The sequence below is a fragment of the Crinia signifera genome, chromosome 1 (genome assembly GCF_055691185.1).
Source record: "Crinia signifera chromosome 1, ASM5569118v1, whole genome shotgun sequence".
Lineage (NCBI taxonomy): Eukaryota > Metazoa > Chordata > Amphibia > Anura > Myobatrachidae > Crinia > Crinia signifera.
The window spans coordinates 389,814,636-389,842,032 of record NC_139217.1 but is presented as its reverse complement, the minus strand read 5'-3'; the positions used below and the strand labels follow the sequence as shown (position 1 = coordinate 389,842,032).

The window sequence follows — 27,397 nt, the reverse complement described above, 5'->3', positions numbered from 1 at the left end:
GGATAATATTCCCTGTACCATTGGAAACCACATCACTCTAAAGCATAATAGACTTATACATACTAATAATTAGTGTTGGCAAGATGTCTTATTCTACTATTTGTTTTTCTCTTCATTAATCTTTTGTGGTGGCATCTAAAAAGTGATTTCGTTTTATTAGCAAACAGTACTTGGTTGTGGGAAAACTTCCTTCCTCAACACAAGTCATTTTGGATAGGGCTACACCATGCTGTGACATGTAGACAACTTCTGCTCTCCGGTAAACCTTTTGGAGTTCCTCTACAGAAAGGTTCTGATTTGCTTTTTCAATCACTTTATGAGCTATTCTGTCAGATGCGACCCTTAACTTCTGAACTTGCTGACAGCTGAAATTCCTGAGCTGGAAGTATTTCAGCCTGTTTTTATAGCCTTTCCATGCTTTTGTACAGATAATTATTTTTATTTTCTAAACCTCCTACAACAGAGACCATCGTTAGTAGTATAAACAAATAATAGATACCTTGAAAATATTAACTTATAGGGTTTCTTAATTTCAAAAGCCCTAATCATGGATATTTTTTTAATACAGTCAATAAAACATTAATTATATAAATGTGTACAATTTTCAGGTTTACGTAACCTTGCAGAGGTTTTGCGCTCATCTTCTCACCAAGGGGACTGCCCGACTTGAGCTCGGTGGTCGGGATTCAATGTCCCAGCCGCTGAGCGGCGAGAAAGGGGCATGGCCGTGAGTGGAGGGTGGAAAAAGACGAGCTCCGGCCGCGAGCTCGCCTATTTCCGGCTTTTCTCGGCAGAACGAGCCCGATAGTTTGTGATGTCGGGCTCGTTCTGCCGAGAACCCCTGTTCAATGCTGTCTGGGAAGACAGCATTGAATAGGGCCCCGCAGCCATCTCCCCCATCGGGAGATGGCTGCGGGAGAACAACCGACATTGAATACCCCGCTTAGAGGTTCCATCAAACATTCAATTTGCCAAGAAGTGCCAACATTTTGCAGACACCTATATACAAGTTTTATCTCCCAAGTGTGTCCATGGTGTATTATTATTTATTATCAGTTTCTTACATCGCGCACACATTTTCCGCAGCGCTTTACAGAGAATATTTGAACATTCACATCAGTCCCTGCCCCAGTGGACCTTACAATCTATTTTCCCTACCACATATACAGGCACACAGACATTCTAGGGTTAATTTGTTAGGAGCCAATTAACCTACCAGTATATTTTTGGATTGTGGGACGAAACAGGAGTACCCAAAAGGAAACCCACGCAAGTACGGGGAGAATATACAAACTCCGCACAGTTAGAGCAATGGTGGGAATCGATCTCACAACCTCAGTGCTGTGAGGCAGGAATGCTAACCATTACACCATACGAACTGCCCCATTACTGTATTGTCAGCACTGGTAAATACTTTAAATCTACTTGTTTATTTTTAGAAAAGATGGTCAGATTTTGAACAAATAGTTGGGTCTGCATGGAGTCTAAACACTACAATCAGTAGAATTAATGTATTAGCAATATAATCAGAGTCCTACACTTTATAATAAAAAAGTGTTTAATATGTAGTTATGGACTGACACAACAATACAATGTTCAATGTGCATTTGATGTGTTCTTTGAGTACAATTGTAATCATTTTGTGGCTATTTGACCACAGCTCTAATGGCACATCGGGAGTTATAGATAAGATGTTCAATGTCTTATCATTAGTTTAATTTCCTACAATTGTCATGTCAAACCAAAAATAGCATACTACATGAACAGCAAGGCAAGCATATTTTGAATGTAAGAAAGCAGAAAAAAATGCATGCAAACCACTTTCACAAGTCTGATGAAATCATTAGTATTGTTATTTTACACAATTCATATAGAAACTGGAAAGAGGATGAGCAAAGAAAGGCAGCTATTAAAGTGGAAAAATACACAACAGTCTAACAGCTGCCAGTGGTAAGGTGACAAACCAAGCAAAGAGTTTTTATAGTCTCACACTGTTATTTTTACTTGATGACTGCCAGGTGTTGATGCACGCGGAGAAGTAGCCGAGTGATTTGTCAAAGGATTGTCAACATACAGAGTACACACACATATAGGTGTTCACTGAATATTTATGAATCGACAGGTCTCTTACAACACATAGGACTTGTCCTACATAAACTTTTTCTAAAATACACTGAATAAAGAAAAGGCTTGCTATTGTGGCATTCATGTTACAGAGGAGCCACAATTACAAGACAGTACATGAAAGCTGCTCAACACAAATAAGCTACAAGTAACATACAAAATTTTACATGATACATTCTACAAACTTAACACTAAAACATATTAAAAAAAAGCCTTTAAACCTACAGAGGTTTAGTGAAGTCACTGAAAGGCTATAGTAAAAAGTAAACAACAACTTGGTGTTAATACATCGCAGTATCCACAAAGTTGAGTATACACCTGGAATTGATAAACAGACTTATGATTATCACAAGACACCCGTAAGTATCAGGTCATCTTGAATTTTAAGATAAGCAGACATTTGAATTGAATTTTGATCTGTTATAATAAATATACAGACACACGCAAAAACACGTATGGCCACATGTCAGCAAAGCCTCAGAAAGGTCAGCCCACCGGGAGTCCTCTGAACACACGCACGCTCTCTTTCTCTCCTTCCCTATTCCCGTGAGAGGTGTGGTCAATCCACCCATAATATATATATACACACACAAAACATATTTGGAGGGACCACACCACCCCCGCTGCACCTTTCTTTTTAATACTCCCCCCTGGAGCCTGATGCCAGGGCTGCAGAAATCACAGCAAAATGGCCACAGTACCATTTATCATAGAAATCACAGCAAAATAGCCACAGTACCTCATATTCTCATACTCTACTGCGCTGCACAGCAGCTGGCAAAAGAGGAAGGGGCCCCTATTGAGGAGGCTGCACATGGGCTTTCTCCCTTAAAAAGCAATAAAACTATACAGAAAGCATGATACAATAGTTAACCAAGCAAAACTGCTGCAGGATAACACTGCTGTCTAATTATGATTATATCAGACAACAGCTATGTGAACACATCAATTATGGGCCACAGCCAAAACCCCTTGAGATCTGTTAGATTAGTGCCCAATCCTTAGCTTTAAGGCTTGCATCATAAAGAATATTAATAAGGGGAGGGCTGAACTGAAACGCACATCGTACTACTATTCTAAGGAAAATAAACAAAAAAACGTAAACACGTACATGATTTATGAACTGAGAAATTATATGGAAAACAAAACTAAAGGTTCTGTAAACTTCATAATATCAACAAAACACACAATAGGGACTGGTTAACAACTACAGTACTTTATTTCAGAACTTCACTGGACCTCTGAAGAAGTTCGTCTGTGGTATCAGAATCACTTTATTGGCCATGTATACTCTCGTATAGCCGCTGTTAGGCCTTTTTTACAATGGAAGTTATGTTGGGCTCCCATCTGAGGTTGCAAGGGATTTTTGTCCCAAGGAATTTGAAGGTCTCCACCCATGACACCACTCTGTTGGAAATTACTAGTGGGACCTTGACATTTGGTTTTCTCAACTGTTTTGATTGGGTTTAGGGCCAGGTTGTTTCTGCCGCACCACTGTGAAAGCCTGTCCACTTCCCATCTGTATGCAGACTCATCTGCCTCCTTGATTAGGCCAATGATGGTGGTGTCATCAGCAAATTTTATGATTTTTACTGACTGGTCACACGAGATTAAGTCGTTAGTGTAGTGGTAGAAGAACAGGGGGGAAAGGACACATCCCTGGGGAGCACCAGTGCTGATCGTACGTATGGCAGATGTGAAGGCTCCGGCTTTCACCACCTGTTTCCATGCCATCAGGAAGTCCACAATCCAGGAGCAGGTAGATTCTGGAACTCCTAGGGAGAGAAGTTTGGGCTGTAGGATAGTGAGGGCAATTGTGTTAAATACCGAGCTGAAGTCAATGAATAGGACCCTCACGTAGGTGCCTGGATGATCCAGGTGTTCCAGGATATAATGCAGCCCTAGGTTAACTGCATCCTCGATTCTTCTGTTTTCTCCGTAGGTGAACTGCAGGGGGTCGAGATGGGTGTTGGTCACTTCCATCAGATGGTTCAGTACCAGCCTTTCAAATGCCTTCATGACCACTGATGTTAGTGCGACTGGCCTGTAGTCATTTAGATCCTTCACAGCCAACTTCTTGGGAATAATAACTGAGCATTTGAAGCAGGCAGGGACCTTACTGGTTTCCAGTGAGGTGTTAAAGATCACAGTGAAGTTGGGTGCAAGATGCGTTGCACAGGTCTTAAGGGTAGATGGCGACACTCCATCAAGACCTGCAGCCTTCCTAAGTCTGACCCTTTTGAACAAAGCTTCTACCTCCCCCTGGTCCACCTGCAAGACCTTGGAGTGTCAGTCAGGGTGGTGTGGTGGTGGAGCCGCCTTACTATGGTTGAGGGGAAGGGAGGTTTCTGGCACAAAGCAGATTTTTAGGGGGATTTCAATTGTGAGCCAGTTTTAACAAGGCAAAAACACAAACCTTTGGATTACTGCAAGTATGCACTTGTCTGATACCCACCCTGTCCAATGGAAAAAAAATGGTTTAAAATTTTTTGAAGGTGAATTATGACTAAACTAATTGAAAACTTCCAATTGCCTAATTAGTGCTGAGGGTGGCGCACACCCAAGTCCGGATGATTTTAATTATCTAGAATTGCAAGAAATAAGATGCGTTCTATTTTCCATTACTATTTGAATGGCAAAATCCAGGGGCTGTGGGATAAAGCCCAATATGAGTCCTGTAAATTCCAAATTTCCACATTTTTTCCCTAAAAAACATGGATAATACTATCAAGAATTACCAAGCAACAACCAGTTTAAGCTTTTGAATGATGCATTATACAGGGGCACAAGCAAAACAAAATTGCGGCATGCAAACTAAGATGTTGCCATGGGTAACTAAATTCCTCCTTAATTACTGACCCAAGGTATCATTTTTTTTATTATTACTACTACTACTAGTTATTTATATAGTTAACACATATTCCGCAGCGCTTTACAGAGAATAATTTAGCCATTCACATCAGTCCCTGAAGGTGATAATGCTCCAGCCAATCAACTCCTATCATTTTTCAAACATAGCTGACTGGCTGGTACGTTATAACCTTCTATTTATCTCTTCCCCAGGCTTAAAACATCTGCCCCAATATTCCCTACCACATGTACATGCACACATATTCTAGAGTTCATTTTAATTGGGCGCTATTTAACCTACCAGTATATTTTTGAGTTGTGGGAGGAAACTGGAGTACCCAGAAGAAATCCATGCAAGCACAGGTAGAATATACAACTCTACACAGTTAGGGCCATAGTGAGAATTAAACCCATGATCTCGGTGCTGTGAGGCAGTAATGATAACCATTACACTGTCCATGCTGCCATGGTAGGTTTTTATTGCCATTTAAAAACACTTCTACTGTATTTAGAAAATAACTTTAGTAGTCAAATTGGGTACGGATAATTAGATAGACAATCATTTGATCTAACCCCAAAAGGTCAACATTGTCAAAAGATTGACAGGGTCAAAAAGGATCGACAGGGACAAAATTTCTACATCATAAAAGGTAGACCCATAAAAAGGCAGACACATTTTTTAACATTTTTTGTGTTAACATTGATAACTTTCATCATGGACCCCCAATTAATGTGGCGCATGTCCTCGTGGGCTAGGTCCCCAGCTATGCTCGGCACACTATTATATTCTCCCTTTATGCCAACATGAATGGTTAAGTAAAAGAAAAAAATGAAAAGATCATGTTGAACTTCTCATGAGCCTAACTTTTTCATGCTAATATTGACCCTGTTGCCATTTTGACCTTGTCGACCAGTTGCATGTTGAATGCAATGGGGAGGGAGGGTGATTGGTCGCACTGGAATTTAAAGATAGTGTATTAACCATCTTTTTTTCTCTTCTCCTGGTGCACCGCAAAAAAAGACTTTCTGTTGTTTCCCTTGTACAGTTGCATATTGACCTTTTGGGTGAAGACCTATTGACCGTCTATCTAGACAAGGAATTCCCAACCTCAGTCCTTTAGGTACACTAATGCTGGGTATACACCAGAACGACAAGGGTCCGATCCCATTCCGACCGATTGGATGTAGATTGTGTGGTGATTGGGCCCTTTTCTGTCCTGTGTGGACCGATACTGATCCGATGCGCAGTCCTGCGGGTCGGTCGTTATTCAGAGTCTACCTGCAGCAGGTAGGATCTGGAAATGACCATACTCCCGGGTGTGGGTCAATATCGGATCAGAGCCGCTCACGGTGCACATCGTGAGCGGTTCGCGCCCCCCGCGTCATCTTGAGCGGGTCGGAAGAAACACTGACGACCCGCTCACATCGTGCGCGGGTCGTCCTGGTGTGTACCCCACATAACAGTCCAGGTTTTTGCGATATCCAGGCTTAAGCACAGGTGATTTTATTAGTACCTCCATTATTTTGATTTAACCAACTGATCTGAAGGCTGGATATCACTAAAATCTGCACTGATAGTGTGCCTTGAGGACAGAGGTCGGTAATTCCTGCACTAGACACGGTAGATCTATCAACAGCAACCAGTCAAATCACAGCTGAAAAAAATCTAGAGTAGCTATCCTTCATATTCATATAAACGTTAGAAATTACTTTAAAAAATAAATAAAATATTGATTAATTAGAACTGGACTGATTTAGCAGAGATTGCAGTTGCATATTTCAAATAACATATAGCCTGAACGCTTTTGGATTAGGCTTTATTCTTTTTATTTCTTAAAGATAGAAATTGTCATTCAGTTTGATTGATGTAATCTACGTTCTTGTAACTGTAGAAGTTATAAACTGGTATATTGTTGTTATTTTTATTCTCTATCCTATATTAACATCCACTGTACATATGTTTTTGTGTTTTTTACTAAATAGTCTCTGTTCAGAGTGTGGTAAACCAGAGACAAGGATAGATAGAGATAGATAGATAGATATGACAGGCAAATTGAAGGAGACGGTATATGCAGCGATCCTCTAGAATGGAACAGCTGCCACTTCATAGACCACACAATCCCTTTAGAGCCATTACATCCAGAAATTAATGGGGAAGACATGAAAGACAATTAACCCTTACGCAAATGCTTTACATTTTTAGTAAATTATTTTTTTATGGTCTGCATTCATAACATTCGTTTAGCAGAAATAATTTTAGCCCAAAAAAATCAAGTCACCAAAGTTAACTCTCAACTCCACTCTACTTGCCCATCACAGCTTTTGAAGTAGAACGTAAAATAACTTCTTACTACAATGGCAAATTCCATACATCTATGAGAAAATGAGCTGCACTATTTTCTGGGCAAAGACAGAAAAGCGCATACTGGAATTATTGTGCTCTGGAGCTTGCAATCAAAATTTCTGTCAAAGCATTCCTGTGACATATTCATTAATCACTGTGATACCAGGGAATGTATCGGTGTGTTCTCCTCTAACAACCTACCACGAGATTTTACTTTAGTTACAATAAACTCTTTCTTTATACGCAATAACAATTACAACTACATTATTGAAAAAGTCACAAAAGAAAGGCGATGTGTTCTGAGTTTACAATCTAGGCCCTAGAAATGCATGACTAGCTCAGTAGAAACTGCACTGTCTGCTATGAGACATGAAAGTTGTATAGTTGTTTAGTTTCTCACGCAGATTTCATCTGCTGCATTCAGGAACTGATAGAGACAGTGGATATATTGTCAATTAAGGTATTCACTCCCGTCCCGGACTCACCTGCTACGGACCCACCTCCCTGTGGAGGCGAGTCTGTATTGTCAAATCTGTGCAGTTTTTCAACCAAAAAAAATCCACGGACTTTCCGACACTCGACAGCCGGAACATTGAATTCCGGCTGATTAAAGGACCAAAAACAGCCTGGGACGTTTAAAATATCGCCCATGCAGGTCGTTTAAAAAAACCCTTACGTGTTCATGCAGCTCAGTTTGACAAATTGTCAACAACCGCATGTACTGATTGACGGCCCAATTACATCACTAAATTATAGTTAACAATATTGTTCAGGGTGGATGCCCTATATCATTCTTCTGGGAACACAGACAATATAGGTAATGATACCACCAGGTGCTGCAAAAAGGTAAGCGTGTATGCACCTTCAGACATTAGCCACACATTACGCAGTGCTGTCTGAATGTCCAATTGCTTCTACCAATAAATCTATATATACTAACTTCAACAGTCCTTGACAAGATGACTGAACAACGTAATGTCTCGCACACTACCACCACAGACAGCTAACAATATCTTCCACAGATAGAGGAGTATTTATAAAGGTTGAGGAGAGATAACATTTTGAGAGTCCTGTGTATTCTGTACTGTAAGTTCTTTGTGGGAAAGCTGAAGACACTCATTAGAAATTCTCTGGGATAGGATATGATAATATAGGGTAGTTTGTGCAGTTACTGTACTGGACCCCAGAAACTCATTAGAGGGCCCTCCAAATCTAATACACTGCTTAGAATATTCTTATGAATAGCAAGTAAGTGAAAAACAATATTGAATAGGGACTAAGTAAAAACCCGGACCCGGACAAAATCCCGGAACGCAGGACCAGATATCAAACTGTATTCCGGAGCTTGTAGTGTCCGGTCCGGGGGGGTTGCCTCTCCGGGGGGGTGTCTTGTCGGGGGGGGGGTGTTGTCCCCCCTGTGATAGCTTTCACCAGGGACACGGGGAAGTGGAGATTACAGCCTCCCCGGGTGGTCCGGACTGTTTCGGTTTTTATTACACCCCTGGACCATGCAGGGAGGCTGTATTCTCCCCCTTCTCTTCTCCTCGGTGACAGGTGTCAGAGTAGCCCCACCGGACACCCCTGGCAATGCACCCCCCTGAACCGGACACTACAAGCTCCAGAATGACATATTGATGAATGGACCCGTCCGGTCCGGCGTTCCGGAATCCTGTCCGGTCCGGTTTTTACCCATACCCTATTGAATAGGTTATATATCATGTTTTATTTTTAGTTAGTAGTCACAAAGATTTTATAGGGAAATGAAAATCCCTTAAGATGTGCCATTTGCAGAGCTCTCCTGGCCAGACAAGACTGCAATACTTTAGCGAGACTATTGTGGTTTTTTTTTTCAAATTCACAAGCATTCCCCCTTTCTCACTCTTTTTGTTTTAATTCAGACAGTTAAACAAAAGAAACCAGCCACCCTGCCAATAACTGGAGTGCAATTGCTGGGAGTAGTCCGGCTTATCTGGTTCCAGTCAGACAGCATAAACAAACCAACACATTACCCTGCCCCCCCAAACTCTTTGTTATTTTAAGAGACACAGAAGGCTTAGAAGTAGTGTCCTCACAATTCATTATCCTACCTCCCTTGTGAAAATCCAGGGAGCAATACCACAACAGTGACACAATCTATAGTCAGACATTCATTTCCTGTACCTCAGCACCTTATTCTGAACACTTTTGTCCGTAGCAGTTGGCTACCAACTAGGTTTTTAATCTGTAAACAAATGATTTGCTCTACAATTAAACTATTCATTTCTTTTTTTTCCCCCTCCTATTGTAGGTGGTTGGCAGCGCGCCAATCTGAACGCTCATACTCATGATGGTTAAAAGGCAATAAGCTCATTTAGAGTTTATAAAACTGTAAGCCGTCAACAAAGACATGTAATGCTTCTCAGAAGCACAGTGGCTTTTGCCTGCAGAATTAATAACATAAAAAAAAAAACGTCCTACTTGTACTGTCAAAGTGCTTGGCGTCACTGTCAATTATTGCAAATAGAAAAACCAACAAATGTCTTAACCCGTGAAACGTATTTCGGTTATTATTCAAAATCAAAAAGAGATAAGTTAGAAGTGTAGGGGGAGGGGAGGAGGGACTTCATTCAGAAAGCAGAAGTATTTTGAATGGCAAATTTTAATATGCAGAAAAAAAACACACACACACAAAGAAAGAAAAAAAAGCTTTATTAGTGCAATATATTATTGACTAAACCTGTTTGCCAAAAATTGAAAGGTAGATTTTATATTTTATTTTGCTTTCTTTAAGGTATTCTGTCCATCTGTGAAGGAAGGCAAACTACGTGGTTGAAAAGTGGACTAGTTTTATTTGTAAACATGTAGAAAAAGAGAAAAATGTATTCGTTTACTAGGACCATATCATAGTTACACCAAGGATACATGCCGCAAGTCATCACGTGTAATCGGCAGGTCATGTTTTTGGGATTTCATTAATCATTCACAGGTGAATTAATCTATACCAGTGATTAAAAAAAAACACACAAAATACTACCACCATGATCTGTTAACAAAACTTGAAGGCGGAAATTGAGAAGTTGGGCTAGATCGGCGCAGACATCTTTCAGTTGTTTTGGCCATGCGAATGAGCATGAAAAGTTGTTAAAAGCTTGGGAAATTATGTATATGCTGTATTTTTGCGCCAAAGTAGTTAGTTCTCAAACAGTAATGGTTGTGGAGATGTAGCATTAATCCATAACTCTCAATTTCATGAACATGCCCGCGCTCTGGGGGCATGGCCAGTACTGCCAAGTCCCAAGCCCCTTTGTCTGCAGGAATAGATGATGTACGCATCTGCATAGTGTCTATTTGCCACTTCTTTGCTGGGTAGCAGGCAGGGGGGACTCCCAACTGCCAACCGCGGGACACTGCCGGTCCCGGGATGGTTGGTTGATAAAAAAAATGGTACGGTTGAGTAGTATGCCTTAATCCAAATTTTCCACTTTTCTTTCCTTTCTCCCCAGGTGCCTGTAAAAGCATTATTTGTAACTTGATTTTACTGTACATCCTTAGGCAAGTGCATCTTAAAAGAAGCACACTCAAGACAGATAACCTTTGTTATCTCTTTTTTATTTACTTAGCAGGCCATGAACCCTTCTGTGCCAGGGTTACATGGAGCTAACTAGAGTAAACATGCTGTAGAGTCATTTACACAAGAGTACTATATTCATTTTCACAATCAGCATAAATAGCTGCTAGATGGGATGAAAAAGAAAAGTATATGGTTACTTGTATTATAAGTATATGGTTACTTGTATTATATTTCAAGACTATTTGGATGCTGTCTTGACAAAGGACTGTTTGGAGTCCGAAACGTCGACTAAGCGTGCACCTGATTGGTGATGTATCAATAAAATTGTATGGTTGACTATTGGAGTGTGCCCTCTCGGCTGATGTCTTTGTATCAGCCCCTGGAACTATGTTAGGTACACATGTGGTACTTTAAGTGGAGCACCCCACCATTGATATTTATCCTGACTAGGATAGATATAGATAGATATATATATATATATATATATATATATATATTTTTTTTTTTTTTATATTATCTACATGGTATTGAACAATGAAAGACCTATGGTTTCTCCCAACAATGAGCCTTATAGAGATGCCCTCCTCCCCCCCCCCCCATCTCCATAAGGCTCATTGTAACAGTACTTCCCAGCCACGAATAGCAAAATAACTCTCCATTCTTATATCATATCTACCCATACAATTTGACAAAATATCAGGGCAATAAATGAAATAGACTAGTATATTTCAGATAAAAATACTTCATATTTGAAAAAGCTGCACAACGATTATTCTAAATTGATTATGCAATTTAATAATCTTAGTGATGGAAAGAGCTTTTCCAGAACAAAGCCTTTTAATACACACCTGAGAGCTGATGAAACATTAGGGACGGAAAGTTTGTTAGTAATTTAAAAGCAGCTGGTGAATTACATGGAAAATAAATCATCCCAAATAAATAATAAACAAAAAAAAAATTAAAAATCTTTTTTATTTTTTTTTTTATTTTGGTGGAGTGTCTAAAAGAAAAAAAAAGCAATAAGAATTTGGAAATTGAAGTCACTTTTTGCAACTAATTGGAAGCAGATTAGGATTCTGCCTCGGGGGAATGTTGTCAAACTAGGAACTGGAGCAAATGAAGAAAGAGGTGAAAGTATTGTGAAGAGCTGACAGATTTACAGTGCTCAAGGCAATAAACGGGTACTAGATGAAAATGAATATGCTTTACTGTAATGCATGCAGTTCTGTCAGTCACATCTAAGCAATAACAGCATTCAACTGGGAAGCAATGACTTTTAGCTTATAAAAATAGGAGGGGAAAAGGCACAAGAGAAGACCCTGACCTGCATGTTAAACAAAATAAATTGTAATACAATACTGTGAGTCAAGCCAAGGAAACATCTACAAGGTGAGGGCTACAGGGAAAATAACAAACCAACAGAAAATATTGTGTACCAATTAGATGCTATCGAAAATGAAATGTGCGTAAAATGTTTAGTGGAACATTTATCCATGATGGAAGTTAAGTGGAGCATTTACCAAATTAATACATAAACGAAGTGTAAATATGGGATTTGTTACTGGACTGTAAAGAAACAAAAATTACCATGGCTCGAACCTTGTGGAGTCTGAGAATTGCTGGGTGCTCCGGTTCTCCCACATTCCAAAAGATACTGGTAGGTGAATTGGCTCCCAAAATAATTTATCCAATGCAAATATGTGTGCATGTACATGTGGTAGGGAATATAGACCGTACGCTCCATTAGGAAAGGGGCTGATGTCAATGGCCCAATATTCTCTGTCAATCAGTATGAATTGTGTGCTATATAAAAGAGGTGGTAATAAGTAAATATCCTGCACAATAATAGTTTGGAACTTTGTTATAGTCATGGAAGTTCTCTATTATTGTTATTTATATAAATGTATGCAGTTAATAATGTAGGTATGAAGGTCCTGTTAACACACAACCTAACAATATAAAGGGTATTTTTGATGGCTATAGGAAGAAATGTGCAGTGCAAAAAGAGACTGCAGAGCTAGGAGAACATGTGCAGGGGCGTTTTAACAGAGATGGGGTGTTTGTGTGCAAACTCAAAGTTGGCCTCCTCCTCTACACGTTAGTAGGCTCTGGCATGTTGCCAGTTTACTGCACGTGCCTCTGGTAACATGGTGTGCCTTATGTTCCAGGTACAAATCTTTACTACAAAGAATGAGTGGCTGCAATTTTGGCTGTGGTTTTTGCCACAGCTGCAGCACCAGACGTGGGACTCTGGAAAGATAAGTTAGTTAAAAAACATGGGTGCAGTGGGAGTCCCACTGGCTTCAGAGGACCGTGTGCGCCTCAAACATTGAATCCTTTATAGAAATGCCTAAAGATAGGTGTTAGGCTACAAAAAAAAAAAAAGGAAGGGAAAAAATTATTTAAGGGTATCTCTGCAGGAAGAGAGAGCTGGTTGAAAGTGCAAGGGCATTCCAATCATCAGCAGGAGGTGGAGATTTAAGACGGATAGAGGTTATTGAGAGTTTTTTTTTTTTGTAATGAGGTAGAAGAGCTTAAATTCGATTCTGAGGGGAATTTGAAGCCAGTGGAGTCAATGGCAGAGCTGGACAGCAGGAGTAAGTGACAAAGGTGAACCCAGATATCGGACTTGGGGAATATAGGAGAGGTAGACCAAGGCACCTTGGTTGTGGGAAAAATTATAAATGATGTTTTAGAGATATTAAAATGTTGTAAGACGAGAGAGAGAGAGAGAGAGAGAGAGAGAGAGAGAGAGAGAGAGAGAGAGAGAGAGACGAGAGAGACGAGAGAGACGAGAGAGACAGAGAGAGAGAGAGAGAGAGAGAGAGAGAGAGAGAGAGAGAGAGAGAAAGAGAAAGAGAAAGAGAGAGAGAGAGAGAGAGAGAGAGAGAGAGAGAGAGAGATATTAGGGGATGGAAAAGCACACTTTTAGATTGTCTTCATGGGGAGGCCAAAGGAACAAACAAGCTTTTAGAGAGCTAAGAAGACACTTTGGAGCTTCTGACCATAACAGTTATTGAAGGGGAGTTACAAGGTTGGGGTGGAAAAGGAGAATGGACAGTTGGACAAGTAAAAGGTAAACCAGGAAACCAGGAGAGAATAGAGTCCAAGTTAACCATTTTCAACATATACATATTGTAAAGCAGATAAGAAATACTTCACCCATCTGGTATGTCCATGTGCATGTACACACTTACATACCAGGGTTTAATTTTGTTGGGAGCCTATTAACCTTCCAGTATATTTTTGAAGATTACCCAAGGGGAAAGCCACACAAGTACGGGGAGACTATACAAAATGCACCACAGTTAAGGCCATGGTCAGAACTGAACTCATGACCTCAGTGCTTTGTCTGTTGCTAACCATTACACTGTCTGTACTGGTCATTTGCAAAACAGTATGTAGGGATAGAACAAGTATGTAGGCTTATAACATACTGGCTTGCATATTTTCAGGGTTTTTTTTGGAGGGGGGGGGGGGTTTATTGTCAAACCAAAGGACATTTCAACAGTCTGTCTAGATCACTGCAACTAAGTCAATACAAGTTTCAAAGCCCACGCCAATAAAAATGGTTACATTTGCTTAAGGCTTGGCTGTCTGTACGAATGACATGTCGCATAGTGTGCACCCAGCCAAAGAAATGAAAATAAGGTAACACTTTTCAGCTGATTTCATCTACAATGGTGAGCACATTGCCACCAAGATTCACTTTTAATGTTAGATTTTTTTAGCATTGTGATGAACAGAGTCCCGCAAAACACAACTTTTCAGTATAGTGTTAAATAACAATTTAAATGTCCTTCATGGGTTCCACTTGTAATCCTTTAAAGAACAAGAACAGTTTTAAGTGCTCATTTTATTTACAATAGAGCTGGCACGTAAATTAATCCCAGGCAGAACACACAACAAGAAAAGTGCTTCTACACTGCAGTTATAAGCCTATAATAAAGACCAGATTTGATAGCATTATCCATGTAGTGCGGTGAACCACACACAAACAGTTCTGTATGAAGAATGAGAACTGAAAGACCAAACCCTTCCAATTCAAACATCATTATTGCTTTTTAACATGAGCCATCCAAAATTACCCAGCCAAAGAGGTAAAAGGAAATCCAAAAATAATTAATTTGGTCTGTCTGTATATTTTGAAAAATGAAACTACAGGTTGCTAAAAAGAACACTTAGTTAACCCATTTACAGTTTACAATATGCCCTATAAATGTCCTCACAGGGTGCAAAAGTTCATGAGACCTAGTCAATGCTAATACCTTTGTTTCATAAATCACTTCGAGCTACAGTATAAAACTGGAAAATGTCATAATGTTTAAAGAATCTCTGCTTTCAAAGACCAAATCTAATATTTTAATGTGTGCCTATCCCTTTTTGCGCGTATAAATATTACATCTGTATTCTAAGTTTAGGCTTGAAGAGAAAGTGGTTTCAAAAGGTTTTTGAAACGATTTTCTTTGATGGGAAGCTATTTGATGGTTGAAAGGACATTTTTCAGAAAAGAGACCTGGAGATCATTATGAAAGGTTAAAGTGTTCTGAAATCATACACTGTATGATATTCAGTAAAACACTCTTTCAATGCGTTCAATACAAAGTTCAGCTTCAGTCCTATTTAGCCATAGTTATTGTTCATTTACGGTTCTAGAAAAATGATATAGATCTTTTACACATTTAGATTCCTAATTAAATATTGGAGAAACATATATACATATATTTGTTAATATAAAGAGATTCTTGACTGGCCTAATTACCAAGCCTTTAAAGGCTAGAATCATTCATTGGTGGTGCTAGAAGTCATGTAACATCTGCCTTAAGTTGTTCTTATATGCGATCAGACATTTACCAATCCAGAACATCTTCCCTCATCAATAGAAATTGCAGATGTCAATCAGTACAAATGTTCCACAAAGCCAGACAATGACTGTGATTCTGGTGTATGCCTTCAGTAAGCACTAATTAGTCCCCACAGGATCACATGCATTGTGACACAGGCAACTGATTCAATAGGTTAGACAAGCAGATGGAATTGCCAGTGCATGAGCACCTTAAGTGCTGACTTACACATTTAACAGTTATTTACAGTATATAGTGCACAAATATTACTCAGCATATGCAATAGTCAGTCCCTGCCCCAGTTTTTATTCAATATAATCCAGATGCACAGACACTCAAGTGTTAGTATTTTGTGAAATGCCTATTAACCTGCTAGTATGTTTTTTTAACAGCAAACCAAACTCCAAATAGAACATGCTTAGATCTGGAATTGAACTCAGAACCCCAGTGCTGTGCAGCAAGCAACATATTCAACTTTTATGCCATAAGAATGTGTGTATAATAAAATATGCCAAAATACCAGACACATATATAAACTTGTTCGGATTCCATATTACCCCTGTACTGTTGGCTTCACAGTGTAACAAGATGGTTTATCCTCGCAGATCAGATTTGTGCTCCGGTTTCCAAAGGTGAAAACAACCATTCCAATTATATTGACTACATTTTTCAAACCCAGCCTGTGACATGGCAGGTAGGAGCTGATTGGCTGTTTATCACGTTTCAAGCTTAGTACATCCTTAGTGAGGACTAGGGTGCAACCAGACTATCTTCTAAGTCATTCACAATAGAGGAATGTACACAACACTGCTGGGGGTAAAAGTTTCCGAAAAGCAAGATAGATCAGCTGAGCTTACCAACAGTGGAATGTGTTCTGCGTTCCCAGAATGACAAAGTCGCACACTTCACTGAACATAAAAACACAAATTAGAGATTGCATCCATACTAAGTGGTAATCATTCAATCCAGTTAATAAATTCCTTAAGGAGTAATATTGGCCTATGTCGCTTACTACATAATCTGACAGCACATTGTAGCCACTTTATCACACCGAATAGCTGAATCTGGTGCCAGTCAAAGTTGTCACAAACATTCTGGCAATAGCAAGCCATTAACACACAAACACACACACACACTAGACTAGATAGAACCTAAAGAATGGCTTCAATGAAAAGGAAACACTTTTTTTAACCTCTGTGACCATGTGGACAGCGTAACAAACTGCTAGGCATAATTGTAATCAAATTCAGAATGTTTAACCACATAGTGGCTACCAATCAATAAATGTGATAAGTCACAAAGAAGTTTTTCTGTAAATGATGGGTTATATAATAAGGCTTTCAAATAAATAATGCCGTCACCATACTAATCTCGGTACTTGTGAGTTATCCGGGCGTCCGATTTTTTGATTGTATGCCTTAAGTTAAGGCATACAATCAGATGCGATGCGATATCGCATCGCATCGCATGCGACCATCGGATGCGATGACCCGATTTTTCCATAGGAATCAATGTTAAAATGATTCCTATGGAAAAAGGGGTCCTTTTCATACCCCTACTATCCAAGTGGGCATGGAGTTGGATATAAACCTGTGGCGAGCGTAGCGAGCCACCGAGCCCGAAGCGTGGCGAGCGAAGCGAGCCCCGCGAGGGGACGGTATTCCGTGTCCCCTCGCGGGGCTCGCTACGCTCGCCACGCTTCGGGCTCGGTGGCTCGCTACGCTCGCCACAGGTTTATATCCAACTCCATGCCCACTTGGATAGTAGGGGTATGAAAAGGACCCTTTTTCCCATTGAATTCCATGTTAAAATGGACTCAGTCCATTTTAACATTGATTCCTATGGAAAAATCGGGTCATCGCATCGCATCGCATCGCATCCGATGGTCGCATGCGATGCGATGCGATGTCCCGATCCGACCCGATTTAAAAATCGGACGCCCGGATAACTCACAAGTACCCTAATCTCCAATAATTATTAGAAGAGACTGTAAACAGTAATATAATAAAATGATAGGGAAAAATAAAAAAGGTACAAACAACTAAAACGTGCCATATTAAATTACATGGATTGTTGCCCGTTTTGAAGTATACATTCAGTTTGCGTATTTAAAACATCTACAACTATTTTACATTTGAACACACAAAAAAAAAAAAAAAAAACAGGAAAAAAAATTCCAATTACAGCTTTGTCAAACGATCTGTGTTTTCCTTTTGTTCTAGCTATGACAAACCCTCCCTGCAGCTTCACCATTAACATGTCTGTTGTCTGTCAGACCACTCAAAGATAATGTCATTTATCTCAGGGTGGCACAAGACCAGTCATTAGCCTCAATAAAAGACCTCAAACAAAGGCCAGATGATGTTTTCCTTTTCAGTGCTTGTATGCTGGCAGGTCACAGTTGTAATGGATGAATGACTAAAATTTAAGTCCACCCAAAAACTCAACTTCAGCAGTGGGGTGGGGGGAGTGTGGAGAGGCTTAACATTTTTATTAGGTGATTTGCCACTTACTAGACCACTAATCAAAAACATTAATTTTCCCATTGAAAAATTGACAGTACATTTACCACATATTCATTGCTGGAAAGAAAGGGGGGGAATCAGACAGTGTATGAAATGGGAAGTTGTCCAATTCTATGATCTTGCTCATTGATGTGTGATGTGGCGACACCCCCCCCCCCCCCCCCCCCACACACACACTTTTTTGTAGATGTTAAAAAACAACAATATGGAAACCACACAGGGCTTTTATTATGTCACACGTTCTAAAATAAATTAGGAGCAGATGGATCTTACATATAAGAATAACATTAACCATCATTGAATGTAGATTCGCTGTGCTTTGATTCAAGGCTTTTATGTACAAATAGAACCACATTATTCAGTGAACCCATTTTATAGATCAGAATACATCCAAATGTAGGGAGTAGAAGCAATGGATAATGTAGCCTTTATACATACAAATGTTTGTAACTATCTCAAATGTGGACTTTCCATTGAGTCTGTGTGGAGTTTGTATATTCTCCCCATGCTTGTTTGGGTTTCCTCCAGGAGTTCCAGTTTAGTTTTACAATCCAGAAAAATGTACTGGTAGTTTTACTGGCTCCTGACAATAATTATATGTATGTACATGCACATGAGCAGACTAGTTGGGCCAAATGGTTCTTTTCTGCCATTAAAAATGACAGGTTTTGGTGTTACTTATCTAGCACCTTCTAGAAGATAATAGAAGCAAAATGTACTAATTAGAGAAAGATAAGCTACTGACCAATTGTCTAGCAACTGTCACTTTTCAAACACAGCCTGTAATATGACAGTTAGGGGCTGACATACTCGCTCTCTCTTTTTTTCCACTTTATCACTTTTTAAGGATTAGTACACCTCCTCCAGAATCTGGTTGCTATAAGAAACATCTCCACTTCTATAAACTTGCACTGTAGTAAATATACTCTTTAGAGCCATGTTTAAATCCCCAATTGGTCAATACAATTATTTTGTAGTATCCACAAGTAAGTGCACATATGTATCACGTACTGTACAGTTCTTCACAAACCCATAGGGCTACAGTACACAAGTCCAGGGCAAGATTTCTCTTCAAAGGGGGAAAGTTGCGGGGCCGTTGATGGCAGCTCCAAGTCATTAAAACTGGAACTCGCACGCCTTGCAAGGCTTATCCTACACAGGTTTAGTTTTAACTAATGAACAATTCCCACATTGATTAACAAGACATTATCTATTTACCATCTCCCGCAATTGAGTAATATTAGTCTAGAAAGTCCATATTGGTTTTCTTAAAAATCAGTGCCGGACAGCTAAAAGCGAAGATAAACTCAAGGTCACTGGATTGCTATGTATTTAAAATGTCTAATTAGTCGATTGTAGAAGTGGAACAAGAAATGATTTTAATGACAATAGCTTTGATCATCTACCAACACACAGCCACCAAATTATTAAACACTATCAGAATGAAACAACTAAGATCTTGAGCTGAGCTTATTGTTAGACACCCATATTTAGCAGTGCATTTAACTGCCAAATCCCTTATGTAGATTTAAGAACTAGCAGCTGTGAAGCCTCAATAGACTTTGTATTTCAATTATAGTGACTGACCTTTTTGACCCATTGCTTTAGTCTGAATAAACTACACCTTATGTGCAAGGAATTTAAAAGACAGGCTACAATAAGGACCATCAACTCATTAATTACTCTGGAGTTGGACACTCTAGAACCGTAAGATTATTTGTGGGCTAATGCAATATTATAATAGGCCTGACAAAAAAATCCAAAAGTCTTATACAACTCAAATCTGACCATTTAGAGGGACAATGAGAGTCCATTTTTATTCACAGCAATAACTGTAGTAGAACACTGCATAACATATTTGTGTAGCTTGATTATTTATACTGAGTAATGAAAAGCTTGAAGAAAAGTAAATTCTGTATGACAGCTAAGGATATAATGTTACACACTGAACTTTGTAACCACTCGTGACGAACACTGCTTGTCATTAAGATACACAGAACCATAATGGCAAATGTAAGCGTCAATGTAACATCGCTGAAAACTGTATGTGCTTATAACAATATTTGTAAGCTTTAGTGTATCATTTGCTGTTGAAGCAGAGGGTATTTTCTGTTTGGAATAAAATGAAATTAAACCTGCCATTTGTTTTTAAAAATGAAATGACCTACTTTTGAAAGACATATCCAATTCTAAATCCATGGCCCACTTAGTTTTCCAATTCCACTTCAAACAACAAGCAGACACTTGGACCTATTGTGTTAAATTCTAGCCAGAAAGAAGTCTACGCTTCCTAAATACTTTCTTTTCTATTGAATCACTAGCAATGATTTAGTATCCACTGTTCTATATTTCACCACTGTTATATATCTCAGATTTGTGAAAATCTATTAACCAACTGAACAGCAAAGACAGTATATAGTTTGCAGGTTAAATATAAAAATCATTTGAAAAAAAATAAAAATCAATAGACGTTTTTCTATTGTATCTGCTCACGTAGCTACTAACGTAATTTAAAAAGAGCCATATTCTAACTTATGACATACCAATTTGTAATGTACAAAATAGGTCTAGAATGGCTCTTTTTTCCCTCTATATTGAAATGGTTACATTGTATTTTGGCTTACATATTCTCTTAAGCACTGCAAGCAGTACAGTTTCATCATGAAAAAAAGGTTTAAATGACATCTGTTCACCATTTGCTACACTGTTGTCATGAAACGGAGCTTCCTTAAAAAATAAACAATTAAATAGATTTAATAAAAATATTGTCTGTCCCCCTCCCCACTGTATGCAAATATTGATTCTGGAAATAAATAAAAAATGGATGTCCCCTGCTCATCCCCATAGGTCATTCTATTGTAATTGGTTGGTCAGTTCCTAATTATTTTGAAGAGTCAGATGGACAAGATAAGAGATCACACAAATCAGACAAGTTTAAAAGGAAATATTTGCTTAAGGCAGGAGAGGAGGAGGGGGGAGGCAAGGGGGAGAGGAGAGAAGGAGGAGGAGGAGGGGGTGGGGGGGGGGGGGGTGGGGGGAGGCATTTGGATGTAAAACATGGCTTTACCCTTTCAATGCCAAATAACATTTCAGAGAGTGGCTGGTAATTGAATTTACTGTGGAGTTAATAGCTGCAGCTATAAAAACACAACAATGGATAAAAATATGATTCTCACACACATTTTATCTCTGAAGGAGCGCTGTGAAAGGAATTATTAAGAGAAGCAGAGAAACCACAGCATGCTAATCTTTGTTGCCATGACAGCAGCTTTTGAGAAACTGAAATGTACAGATTGCCAGCTAAACAAAATTGTTGATTGTGAACATTTGGCTGAAAGATTAAAAGGCTAAAGGGGATATAAAAGGGCAGTACCTCCCACATTCCGGGAAGCCACTAAATCCAATCGAAAAGACCTGACTCCTTAACCAGTGCTATTATAATCACTGGATTAGGGCAATTTATCTGGACTGTTAAGGCTGATTAAGAAACTGCACATTAAAGATTATTGACAGACAAAATACCTCCGGAAAAGGAGCTAAAGTATAAACAAAAGGCTACACATGTATTCAGCACATAGATTGCTGCTGTAAAATGTAATTATCTTTCTGAATCTCCCCAGAAGCACCGATTGTGACACACTTAATGTGCTATTTGTTAATACATCAAGAAGGGGACATGACATATCCCTTCTGAGTCAGATTTCAAGTGCTGAAAGCAGTGCTAAGCTATTAAGAGAAGTGAAAAGAAATCCATTACTCATAGAATGAAAAAAAGAAAAAAAAGAAGTAGTTATTTTAAATCACATCCTTGTTTTTTTCTTACTTAGAACATTAAACTGCGATTCCAATATTTTTACACGTCGTCATATAAAGAAATGATTCTCATTAAAGCATAGTTGACTTTGTTGTGTGCAAAAAGGTTAAAACAATTGGACTATACAGAATGCATAATTGCCACAGTACTTAATTCATGAAGGAGAGAATAAGGAAGGGAAAAAAAAAAAAAAACATCACACACACATACACATACACAAGGGTTCAGCCTGTAGAATGCATTTGACCCTTAATTATCAATCAACAAAAGCACTAGTTCCCCAGAGAAACCTTACGCCCTCTGGATAACTGCTAGTAAATAACCTGCCTCAATGAGCAGCAAGAATAGCCATGCTCTATAACCAGTCCTAACATTTGATTTGCTCATGTGCTTTCAAGCTACTTAGCATTCACAGTTCAAGACAGACTGGTTGAAATCAAAGGAGTGCCTGAAACACTACAGTCTTGCATTACTTGAAATAGCTCTTGTTACACCCTTGGAAAAAAAAAGATAAAATAAAGGAGATTTTTGCCAGTGCAATATTATCTACTAAGCTCTGCCAGTGCAAGAAGATACACTACACACTTCCCCCACCCCATGGGCTAACACAGCAGATTATTGTAACCATGTCATCTCTCACTGGATGTTTATACTCTAGCCTGTTGTGCAAATAGAACTGACTGCTACAGGCAATAAGGATTATGGGGGAGGGGGAGAATAGTAGTTACATTAACACCAGATAAACACAGGAAACAATACAAAAGAAAAAAAAGAGAGAGACTGCCTTGTTAAATACAAACCAATGAATGTAAATAAGTAAGAGATAATTTGTAGACACAAGTGAAAAGGTGAGAACCTGCTTGCTTAACAGTGAGGTGTGGTCAGTGGTTGGAAAAACATACAATAGTAACCACTCAATATAAAATACAGTATAATAGCAAAGACAGACATGACATAAAAGGCCAATATTTTTCCAACCACAGCACATGTATTTTTTTTATATCTTACAGGAAATATGAGAAGCTAAACAGGTTAAATTGTGCACACCTCCGCTCCATTAAATAGAAGGGCAATAAACAGTAATCACTCCATAGCAGAAACACAAAGTGTCATGAAACAAGGATTATCAATAAAACATTTACGCAACTTTTATTTTTACCTTTTCTGTTTTCAACTTCTTGCTCCGCCTGTGGATTTCCTCTTCTTCATCTTCTTTTCGAGCCAATACAGAGTTTCCCATAATCCCTGAATCAACTGTACTCTTAGCCAATTCCCCTACAAGGCTATTGCCACAGTGAAAAGGGCTGGCATTCCCAGGGGGCTTTGTAGCACCAAATCCATACAAATGCACCACTGCTTGGTTATTCACCCCAGTGTTGGAATGCCCAAGGTCATACAATTTATTACTGTTGTCCTTTCTAGACTTTCCAGAATCCTTATCCCTCTTGGAGCCCCTGGTGCTTTGGCTTTTGCTTCCAGTCCTTTCCTCTTTTACATTTTTTCCACAAGTAGGAGATGCAGTAAGGCCAACTCCATTAGTGTTCGTGTGGCCCAGTGCTGCACTCATGCCAACTGAAGCTGTGACCTCCCCAAGGCGTCCTGTCTCCTGCTGTCTTTTGCTAGTGCCACTGCTTATCTCAGGAATCCCATACAAAGATGCAGAAGGCAATGACTTATTAACATCCTTAGAAGTTTTACTCCTTTTCACTTTTGATTTGCTAGTCTCTTTGTGGCTGTTCCCTTGGGGGCCAGATGTCTGCTGCTGCTGCACAGAAGCAAATTTGAGGCTGTCAGCTAATCTAGAGGAGGTAGAGTTAACTGGTCCACTGGATGCCAAGCAATGTCCACTGTCCTTGGAAGCACAGTTGCTGTTTGTCGGGTTGCTCATCTCAAATTTCTGTCTTTCCTTTTCCAAATCAGCATCCAAATCAATAATCAAATTTCCCACACCAATTTCCCAGTCATCACCACTGTCATAGACATCAACCGCACTTGGATCCACACCTTTCCCTATAGTTGAAGTGCTCACTGACATCCTGAAGATAAAACAAGTGGTATTACATTCCCATGAACTTGTTTTTGGAGAAGAGCGGACATTCGTTTATTTTTGTGGGTTGGTGTCCCAATTTTTTTAAATTGAAAAAAAAAAAAAAAAAAAGACCCAAAATAAAATATCTAAAGCAAATCCAACTGATTCACCAGGAAAAGTTAAGTCTTTTGTCCTAGGTATTCCAGTAACTGTCCAAATGTGACTTTAGTTGAATTTCACCTCCTGTGGGGGAGGGGAAGATGATCAGGATTATACAAAAAATTAAGTGAGGTTGAGATATGGTTTAAGCTGAAGGCATTTGATATATTTTGCAACATGGTACATTAAATACATTTAGCGGGTATTTACTAAAGCTAGGGGAGAGATAAAATTGTGAGACATAAAATACCAGCCAATTAACTTTTACCTTCTATTTTGCTGACTGTTGGAAAAATGATATTTGGGAGCCAGTTGATTGGTACTTTATTTCTCACTCATTGTCTCTCTCCCAAGCTTATAGCCCCCTAATTTTACTGAGTACAATATTTTTTACTTGCTATAATGTAAAAAAACAACAATGTAATGTAAATAAACAACACCACATTAAAACACATTGACACAAACAGAACATGAGTTTTTTTTTAGATAATGTTGCAACTTAATTGCTATGTGGTCTTTAATACAGAACAACTGGTATGAGAGGAAAGGGGAGAATATAAGCAAATTGCAGTGTGATCAGGCAGCAGAGAATTGCTAAGTGTGTTAAATATAGTATTACTGACTGCACAGGAAACTGATTAAGACATACACTCTCTAAGTGATCTGCACCAAGGTGGCCTCGGTGACCGCAAATGAGGCAGTGTTTGACAAAGATGAGTTAAAGGGATTTTTACAGGGACAAACGTTATGCCAACATGAGAGTGATTGCAACAAATACAGACAAATGACTTACCTTTTTTACTCCCTTTTTGTCATTTTTCAGCTAATAAGGCCACCAAGATAGAATCCGACAAACCACACCATCTGTACCAGCTCGATTCCTCATTTTACTTAAATGCCAGGAATGATGAAGGAGAAAGCAAGTCATGTATCCGGACCAGAAGGTAATCATGTAATTTACAATATTCCTCGTTAGCAGAAAAAAAAAAAACACTTTTTTTTTTCTTTTCTTCTTCCCTCCTCTCAGTTTTACATCTGGGATTCACACTGAAGACAAAAAAACCACAAGGAGGAATTGTTTCACAATTTCATCCATGGGAAGCAAAAAAATGCCAAAAATGAATGAGGGGGGGTTGGGAAATTGTAGGTTTTATTTCATTGCCACTACTTCAATCACGTCTTTCCTTTAAACATAGATTTCACAGCCATCCTGATCAGTTAAGTAATGATCCCTATGCACAAAACCTACAGGCGTCCGGTTGTAACAAGACAGAATGTGCTAACATCGAGATAAATTAGTGAAAGGGAGAGAGAGAGGGGGGTGAAGAAAGAGAGAGAGAGAGAGAGAGGAGAGAAAAAAAAGAAGGACTGAAACTGTGGTCTGGATCCAGCTACTCTGCTTTCTCAGGAAGAGGCATTTCCCACACCCTCCCCCCAACCGGTTTTCCTGACAAATCTGCTTTCTTTAAAAACACATGAAGAAAAAGGGAGGGGGCCAGTGACGGATCTGTGATCTGATAAACCTATTATCAAAATATTTTTAAGTGTGATGCTCAATCTTCAGAGTGATGTTCCCCCTTATTCTCTGCATGCACACTGTCATTTGTTTGTGCTGCCTCAGCAAAGCGTTGTGGGCTTTAACGATTCATGGCTATGTAAAATACAATGTCCACACTGACAAACAGATTACATGACTTCTTGCAGCAGAGAAACTGTGGATTTATATGTCGATGTCAAGTCAATGCTACATTTTAATCTTTCTGTCTATATACAGTATATAATTTTTTTCCTGTGCCAGGCAGATGATCTCAGTGCCTGCTTAGTATTTTTAATTAGCTTGACATTCCCAGTTAAAAAGCTGTAATGAATTGTTGATGGATTGGAAGTTTAGAGTGGTTTGTTAGAAATGGAAGAGAGGAGGGGGGGATGGGGGAAGGGCAGTCATCTGAAAGCAGCTATTTTGTTGCAGCTCAGGCTTTTACATCACGTGAAGATCAAGAGCTCAACTGCTTGTCGCGACGTGAGAACACAGGACGGGTGACAGGCAATAACACAAGCAAACCCTCTCTTTAGGTTCTGCTGCTCTCCCTTCCTCCTCTAATAACTCTAAACTGGTGACTGTGAAACAGTTCTCTCTGCAGCTGTACATCTGTGTCAGGGAATAAGTGATCAGGCAACGTGCTATGCATGCATAGGATATATGGGCTGAGCATGGATTGGGTTATATACATTATAAAGCCACACGTTCAGTACTTCTAGTATGTGTTAGTATCACACTCTACAGGATATAAAGAAGACAGATGATTAGCAGATAAGCCTTGTAATAAAAAACACAGCACATAAAAAAACAGCCTTTAAAATGTTATATATATATATATATATATATATATATATATATATATATATTGGATTGTATTAATATAACCCAGTTATATGGAATTGAATCAATGTTAATATATATATGCCTCGATCCTGCTAGTAGGAGACACCCAGAACGTTCTGTCTAAATACTGTATGTACAGTGCTTTTATTATTAGTGGTGTGGAGTTTATTTGGTACAATCCCAGGGTTGTCCGTGTTAAATGCCCTGAGTGTGACGTGTGTGAGGAGCTGCACACTCACCCTGCTGTCATTCCCCAGAGCTCACAGTATGGTCTATGACAAACAGCTCCTCAGTTCTTTTACTGGACAGGTTAACAGTGCAGAATAAACCACTTGACACGACGTTGCACACATCTGTACTTACGATCTGAATAGGATCGAGATGACCTTTGCTTCTAATTGCATCAGTGTTTTATGCTGCTGCCCGGTAGGTTTTTATACACATATTACTGTCATGTGTCCTCCTGTTTGTACAGTCTATGTACATAGAGTTCTACAATAGCTCCTACCTAATGATTAATAACACAGCTCACTAGGCGAGCAGCAGAAATCAGAACTGGGAAAAGACAGAAGAGAACTGAGCAGCGTCTCTACCTGATAGGACTTCTCTTTGTTCTTAATGCCCTTTCTCACCTGGCCAATCAGAGGCGAGAGATTGTGGAACTCGGCTTCCTGATTGGCTGCATGTTTCTTCAGCTAGAGTGGGGGAGGCTGAAGAGAGTGTTCTGTGTACACACATAGCAAACACTCATGTGAGAGGAGAAGCCAGCAAGCAC

At 39.3% G+C, this 27,397-nt stretch overlaps 1 protein-coding gene across 3 annotated transcripts in view; it reads right to left on the bottom strand.

Annotated features, from left to right (window-relative positions):
* ZNF608 (zinc finger protein 608) overlaps positions 1 to 25,680 on the bottom strand; it is an 84,761-nt gene extending 59,081 nt beyond the window's left edge. The window contains exons 1-2 of one of the 3 annotated variants that reach the window (XM_083151575.1): positions 25,033 to 25,680; positions 23,211 to 24,323 (exon numbers count right to left, since the gene is read on the bottom strand). In XM_083151575.1, coding sequence (XP_083007701.1) covers positions 23,211 to 24,086 — 876 coding nt within the window. In that variant the 5' untranslated portion in view covers positions 24,087 to 24,323; positions 25,033 to 25,680. The remainder of the gene's footprint in view (positions 1 to 23,210; positions 24,324 to 25,032) is intronic. The other 2 variants (XM_083151574.1, XM_083151573.1) reach the window with 2 other exon arrangements.
* Positions 25,681 to 27,397: the final 1,717 nt, after the last annotated feature.